Below are 7,730 nucleotides of genomic sequence, written 5' to 3'. Positions count from 1 at the left end.
CCCCCACTTAAGTCAGTGTTCTGTTTGGCTCACCACTTTTGTCTTGTCATTTAGCACATATCTGGCACATAGTAGGCACTGAATATTTAAGAAATGAATGAGTTAGTGGACAGAAATGCTGGCAGAGATGTTGGTTTGAATATTGAAAAGTAAGTGAGGGACACTCCAGTAAAAAGATATATATTGACCAGAGTGAAAATAAAGGCTGTTGGTGTAGATTCAATTGCTGTCCCGTTAGATATAAGTACTGGTAGCCATCTAAATACATACGCTATGAGAAGGAATAAGTATAAAGGGAGAGCATCTAAGTGAACCTTGCTGGGCAAACACCCAGACAGAACCTAGAGGAAAGGCCACCAAAGGATGTAGTTGCAATAGGGGATTCTGAAAGGAGGAAAGTACAAATAAGGGGGGGACAGAGTCCTAAAATATGTCATCTAAGGCTAAAGATATGTTGACTAGTGAGTTCAGACATGACAATACCCAAACAACTTTCTTTGAATATGTACAGAGAAAAGTCACACTTCAGTAGGATAGGAAGAAATGGGAGACGGGAAGAAGCAGTAGCACCTGCGTACACACATCTGAGATAATCTGAAGGCAAATTTAGAGGGAGATAAAAAATATATAGTGTTTATTTTTTCAGAGGAATAGGAAACATGTTCATGTTTGAAAATGCTTATAGGAGCCAGGCTGGCAAACGTAAACAAATGAAAGGGTCTTGGGAAAGAATAATGGGGGGAGGGAGGGGTTGAGGAGGGGGTGAATCTAATTAGAGTTTGTAGTCCTATCTAAGATAGCAGCTGGCTGAGCTCAACCAGACTACTGCTTCAAAGCAACGAGAACCAAATACTGTCAAAATATCCAATTTTTTTTTCAAGAAAAAACAAAAATCTGGATATGCCTGTGCAATTTCCTGAATGGCGTGAAAAACATTCAACCTGTAGGGCACCAGTTTACTCTCTCTGGTCTAAGTAAGAAAATCTGAGTTATCAAGAAGTATGTAAACAAAAGAATGGCCAAGCAGAACTAGGACTGTGGCGCATATTAAACAGTATGAAGATGGAGCGATACTTTATGCCATTGTTATGCAGAAGTGATTGAAGGTTGAGGGCTGGTTCACTGAATAAAGAACCAGGAACCAACGGAGGTGGCAGCAGCAGCACTTAGGAAGTGTGAACGAGAAAGTCCATCTAGGGTAGAAAGACAAGATTTTAGGAAGGGAAAGAGGGAGGGTTTGAATGACTGGAGGTACTTCCTCAAGTAAGTATAATATAGTTAAGAGTCAGAAACGACAGACATTTCAGGGAAAAGTAATAATCTTAGACTAAAAGAAACATAGAATTGTAATTATGAAAATTATATGTAATATTTTATTTAAAATGTGAGACACTTTCACAAGACCTTTTAATCTGACAATATATAAGAATGAATAAACACAGTTACCTTAACTATATTAGTTATACAAGACAGATAAGGAAAGGGAATATTTTGCCTTGAAAATAAATACCCCACAACAGAGGGTACGAAGGAAGCAAACGTTCCAGTCCCATTCTGTTTTTTGTCTCTTTGTTGAGTTTGCCAAAAATACTTGGAGCCAGTTGAGACAGAAGATAGACATCTGGCCACTTAAAACTATCTGGACCAGTGCCATATTCATATATGCTGAGGAGCAGACGGCAGGTTAATGAATTAATAATCACTACACCAGTTTCATCCGCATTTAAAACTGACCTAAATGATATAACATTTCAATTTCCTTCTTTATGCGGCAGTTTCAGATGTCCTTCAGTTAGATTCAGACACATTCTAGACGGGCAAGTAGCATTATCCAGTCATTTAAATGATAATTATTTAGCACTTACTATATGAAAAGTGATGTTCAAAGCACAATGGTAAATGTAAAAAATTAATCAGTCATGAATAATGTCATGAGAAGCCTAACAGAGGAGATAACAAGATACATGCTTAACTACAAAAGGAGCCAAAATCTAAAGAGATACAAGTGAAGAGCTGTAAATGTTCAAGGAGGAGATAAACAGAAAGAAGGTGATTCTGTCATTCAAGGATTCTCATACCACTTAAAAATCAAAGGTCAGAGTATAAACTTCCACATTCCAGACCCAACAAGCCACTGTCACCTTCGCCATTAACACAACTTTTCTGTTAAGCGCTCAAAGTTTAGAATCATTCATCCTTAATTCATCACAATTTCATTCCATTTACACTTAATTTGTGATACCCCTGAAGATGTTTTAACGAACCACTGTCAATATGACACAGAACGAAGTACTTTTACTCAACACGGGGAAAACTGACATCACACATAGAAAACCCACACCTGGTCTTGCAGATTGTTAAAGAGAAATAAAAGTCAGGAATAAAGGCTTGTATCCCAGCTCCACATCCAAAGAGACCCTGGGGTTCAGGGATCATGACAGTAAGATCTGGAAAACAGTATCTGGTGGAATGAAATACCCATCTTCAGTTGTGCTTCTAAACCCGTCACAGGACCCGAAGCCACTACCTGTCCCTCCATCTCTCACCTGGAGCCCTGCTCCTCCTGTTGTAATTAGTTACCTTGATTTCTTCTCTCCCTCAAAATATTAACTCTTTGGAAACGATGATCTTCTTCTCATCGTGCTCCTGTTGAATTACATCTGTCCTGCCTACATAATATGCATTCTGATGAAAATTCTCAAAAGGACTTATTTAACAAGTCAGTCACTGATAGAACCTACAATAAAACTTGATTCAAAAGTAGAGGCCTAGATTATCTAATACTATAGACTATGCAAAAACATTTTTTAACTTTGAATTGTTATCATGTTTACATTTGATGGTGGTTATATTACAGCTTCAGTCATAATGGAAGTGTGTATCTCATGAATGATCAGAAAGTTGATCTCATACCAAAATTACCTGATTTAATGATTAATTACTTTAATAATAAATTTAAAAAAGTGACCCAGGGTTTTGAAAGACCCAGTAGATTAAATAAAGACCACCACAACGGTCAATAGAAAGACTGTTTTCTCTCCCAGAGTCTAGACTGGGAACATGAAGGGATTAGCTCCCTCTGCCAATCAGAAAATCAGCTCTGGCGTGGTTTTTCCACACAGCTCCAGTTGCTGCTGATTTCCCTCCAATGAGTTAATAACTAAAATTCACACAGAAAAACAAAAACAAAAACAAAACAGTAACAGGACCATCTGAGTAGAAGGATCTTTTTCAGGAAAATGTATGTACTGTAGAGAAAGATCTGCTCAGGGACAGAATTTAACAAAATTATACAGTGATCAGACATGATTTTAAACATTTAAAAATATTAGAAATTTACATATGAATTCCAATAAAATAAATTGTATAATTACATAGTTTACTTAGACTAAGTTTAACTTAGACTAAGCTCTTTGAAACTAATTTTAATTTTCTAAGGGGTCTATAAATCCAAATAGCTTATGAAATGCCTTTACAAAATGAAAACTGAGCTCTTTGACTAGTGATAGTATCTTCAGAAAAAGCAGAAAGTCAAGAGGACAGGAGTTGTTGATGTGCAGAGACGTGAAGTCTCTAAGAAGTAAAAGTTTACACAAAGATTACATCACTGATTCCTTACACGATGCACATTGAACCATCCATCAAACCTGGCACCTCATACCTGTGCCACTGGCATCACTTAAACAGACTTCCTCACTGATTTAAGAGAGATACAATAGTTTTAACCTGATTTTGATGGTTAACAGCAAAAGACAATAGATTTGCCCTGGGTTACTGGATGACAACTACTTGTGAAAAAGTGTGCAAGACCCTCACGCCTCTCAGACACACTCCTTTGGCCAACTTAATAACCCCTCCCGTGTTTTAACTCAATAACGCTATTCATAACCATCACTCCAGACTGCCTCTCGTTACATATATGGGTGATCCGAAAACCACACTCAAACCACAGCTGTGACCACCCCCTACACCCTGTCTTCCACAAACTTCTAAACTACTCTTCTTCCTCTCAAGTCCTCCAAAAAATTTCTGTGATTACAAACCTGTACGCACACATGCATTTCAAATCCCAGCTCTGCCACTTAACTACCACATAACCTTGGCCAAGTCACTTCGGCTCTCTGTGCCTCAGTTTCCTCATCTATAAAATGAGACTAATAACAGTACTTACCTCGTGGGACTTTTATGAAGACTGGTTTTAATGCTGGTAAAAAACTTAGAACAGTTGCTGACACTAAGTACATGCTAATATTATTTTCAATATCACATCAAAATAATAGATTTCATACCATTAGATCTGACGACATCATAAGAACATCACTCTTCGTAGCAATTCAGATCCTGTTAAAATGACTCCTAGAGACACTCTCACACAGAGACAGATACACACACACACACACACACACACACTCACTCACTCTCTCTCTCTCTCTCTCTCTCTCTCTCTCTCTCTCTCCCCCTCTCTCCTCTCCTCATCTCCCCTCCCCACCTCTCCCCCTACACACTAACCTGCAGTGAAGAGTATACCTGCCATCTTTGGGAAACAGACTTTTGCCTGCTGAGAACTACTTATTGTATAAGGGAAAATGTATATGGCAAAATGACTACTTAAAGCGGCAGTGACAGGCAATAGCAAGCACAAAATAACAATTTGCCTCCTTTTACAATGAGCAGAGGGGCGATTTGCAAAAATTATTTTCAAGGAAGTATTTTTTTTTTAAAGAAAAAACACATTTTGAATCTAGAACTATTCTGAAAAGCAATTTAATCACTTCTTAGACCAATCCATTTACCATGGAAAAATGCTTAATTAAGGTTTGGAAAATCATTTTTTTATATCACTCACTAAAAAAGTAATAAAACGATGCCAAATTTTCATTATTTTATACATATCACATATTTCAAAACAGAGCACAACTTTTTGTTTCTTTGCTAGGGGAATAAATCCTAAAACACGTTGGCAGATTTTCTTCATATTTTCAATGGCCAGTGGTCTCTTTCAAAGAGAACTTTTCTTATTTAAAGAAATAATGATACTATAAACAAAAAAGATAGTTGTTACATGCTGAGAGGTCTTCCGATTTCAGTGCCACCCATAGTTCCCCCTGCCTGAAAATGCGCCTAAGTTTCCAGGCAGCTAAGTATCTCTACTATAGGAACAAATGTCCCCTACCATTAATATTAGAAAAGTCAATAAATGATTGGCATAAATTTGAAAAATAATTTGTTTCTGCAGTGCTTCGAATTCTGTTGTTAAACAAATAAAAGACATACTTTTAATCCATATCCTCTGCTATACAAAGCTTAAATTGTTTCCTTCAGGTTTATTCACAACCACAGATTAACCTCAACTTTACAGCAGTAGTACAGGTACCCCACAAAGTTAAAACAGCTAAAAAACAGCCCTTAAATCTTGCACAGAAACTGGAACAGCATGGCATTCTTCTCATTACCTTTTAAATGCTTCCGCTGGGTTCCGCTCGCATTCTCCAGGCTGTAAGAGGCTTTGGATTGCTGGGTCCCTCAGCTTGTCTTCAAATCCTTGGAGCAGTCCACTGCGGCAGATCTGGGCAACCAGACCCCTGATAAACCCTCCAACACACAAAGTGTCAGAGTCCTGGGCTTTGCAGAAATGAAAGGCCAAAGCCTGGCGATGCAAACCTCTCTGCAGGCTTGTAGGTGAACTTGGCCACAAGAGCTCAGTGCATAGGGCTGTCTTGCCACTGCCAGGCCCTCCTACCAACAACACACCCCAGGCAGCTCCTTTTCCAGAGACAACACTAGCATTATTCCCAGAATTCATTAAAAGGGGTGGTGTGCTGACAGCACTATTGCAACAGTTAGTTTTCTCCTGAAGACAATGCTGAAGCTTGTGGAAAACCCACTCCCTACAGTAAAACGGCTTCCCCTGCAGTAAACTCGTTTGAGCCATTTTGCAGACTTTCTCTTCCCAAGGATTAGTCATAATAGGTTTCCTATCTTCAACACTTGCTATAATCGGGATACATGAATACAGGTCTTTACCTCCATCAGGATGTAACTTGCATTGGAATGACAGAGTAACCCATTATAGTAAAATTCAACAGCCACAGAGTCCATCTGTCAACAGAATGTGCATGACTTTATTTGGCTCTTTATTCTTGATTATCAGCAGAGAATATATTAGTTTAAGGGTTGAACTGGTAGAAAATGGCCCGGTTCCAAAGCTTGGCAACAGTTTTCCTATATCTTGATGGGTCACATAACTCCATGGTTACAACCAGAGTTTATGTGACTGTGGATGTTTCAAGTATGCAGATCAGATAATACATCTGGAAAACTAAAGAGAAAGCCCAATCTTTCAATTTGTACAAAATGCTTCTCCAGATTCCAAGTGTTAATTCAGTATCTGAAAATTAGATGCAGAAATGCGTCCATTATAATGAGTGTCATCACAGATTACATTTATACAGTAGGTAGGTGGTAGCACTATACTTCCTGTTGAAGGATAGCCAAACTACTAGACCCTGCCACTCTCCGGCACGCAGGCAATGCCAGGGAAGGAACCGCTTTAGGTGTCAGGAATGACAGACCTTAACACTCCTTAATTCAAAGCATTCAAAAAATGCATTTTTCAAACTAGATTCTTAATGAACCTGTTCACAGGTTTCTCTTTGTAAGATGTCCTGGGTAACTGACAATTTCCACAGGTAACTAAAATAAAAATATCTTAGTGGAATTTACCATATGTTAAAAGCTAACTTATCAAAGGATACAATTTTCCAGTTAAAGTAATATCAAAAGCCCATATACTTCATCTTTGGCACTTTCAAGAAGTTGGGCGATTACCCCAATCATAACATTTTCCGTTCTGTATTTTTTTCCCTCTACGGTTACGTTTCCCAAACAGCTACATTTTAATCAAGTTACCCCAGATTTTTTGAACCTCACTGTTGAAGGGGAGCGAAAAAGACTATGTGCACATACAGTAACATCTTAAGTCAAGCCAGAAACGTCTTTCGACCGGCTTGGCAGAATAGCGCCAGCTAAGGAAGCTCTGTTAACTTGCACGGTCCAGCCAGGCAAGAACTGTTTACTCGACCAGCCACATTTCTTTGTTGATAGTTTGCAGAATCTAGGGGACGATCAACCAGAGTGGAGGCTGGACGGCAACGGGTTAAAAAGGGGGAGGCTGGGGATGATCTCACATGAATGATGAATCCAAACACAAGAACAACGTGAATCCTTCCTTGCTCTGCGCCAGAGATGACGGTTTGGGACGCGGGTGAGGAGCGCAGCCTACTACCGTGGACGGAGAAGAGGCTGCAGGCGGAGCGCCCTCCCAGGCAGAAAGCGCCAGGGAGCGGAGTGCTCCGGCGCTGCCTACAGCTCGCCTACAGTTCCGGCCTCTGGGTTCAGCTGACAGACAAAAGGACTCCGGGATTCCCAGCGACAGACCCACCTCCGTTGGAGCAGCCCCAAGGAGCCACAGGGGGGCCACCCACGCGAGGCCACGGACGGAGGCGCAGCCTCCACGCCAGGTCTTCCCCGGCCGAGGCTGGGCGCGCCTCGCCCCGCCGCCGCGCCCGGGATCGGGGTGTGTCCTGAAGGGGGAGGGGTGCCCGACGTCCCTGCCCACCCCTGCTGAGGGGTCGCCTGCGACCGGCGTCCGGCTCCGTGCCCACCCGCGCGCCGATCCCGCCCCTGCTTGGCCCTCGGTGGCGCGAGGGGAGAAGTGGGGTCCGGGGTCC

The 7,730-nt window shown here is 40.9% G+C and overlaps 1 protein-coding gene across 3 annotated transcripts in view; it reads right to left on the bottom strand.

Moving 5' to 3' along the window:
- The window catches only part of ANKRD50 (ankyrin repeat domain 50), a 32,406-nt gene that overhangs the window by 23,241 nt on the left and 1,435 nt on the right, over positions 1-7,730 (bottom strand). The window contains exons 1-2 of one of the 3 annotated variants that reach the window (XM_011375890.2): positions 7,188-7,722; positions 5,454-6,388 (exon numbers count right to left, since the gene is read on the bottom strand). In XM_011375890.2, the coding sequence (XP_011374192.1) occupies positions 5,454-5,965 (512 nt within the window). In that variant the 5' untranslated portion in view covers positions 5,966-6,388; positions 7,188-7,722. Of the gene's footprint in view, positions 1-5,453; positions 6,389-7,187; positions 7,723-7,730 lie in introns of those variants that run through there. The other 2 variants (XM_023520816.1, XM_023520817.1) reach the window with 2 other exon arrangements.

The sequence above is a fragment of the Pteropus vampyrus genome, unplaced genomic scaffold (genome assembly GCF_000151845.1).
Source record: "Pteropus vampyrus isolate Shadow unplaced genomic scaffold, Pvam_2.0 Scaffold278, whole genome shotgun sequence".
NCBI classification, from domain to species: Eukaryota; Metazoa; Chordata; class Mammalia; order Chiroptera; family Pteropodidae; genus Pteropus; species Pteropus vampyrus.
Note: the sequence above shows the minus strand (reverse complement) of the source record. Positions and strands in the feature narration are given on the sequence as shown.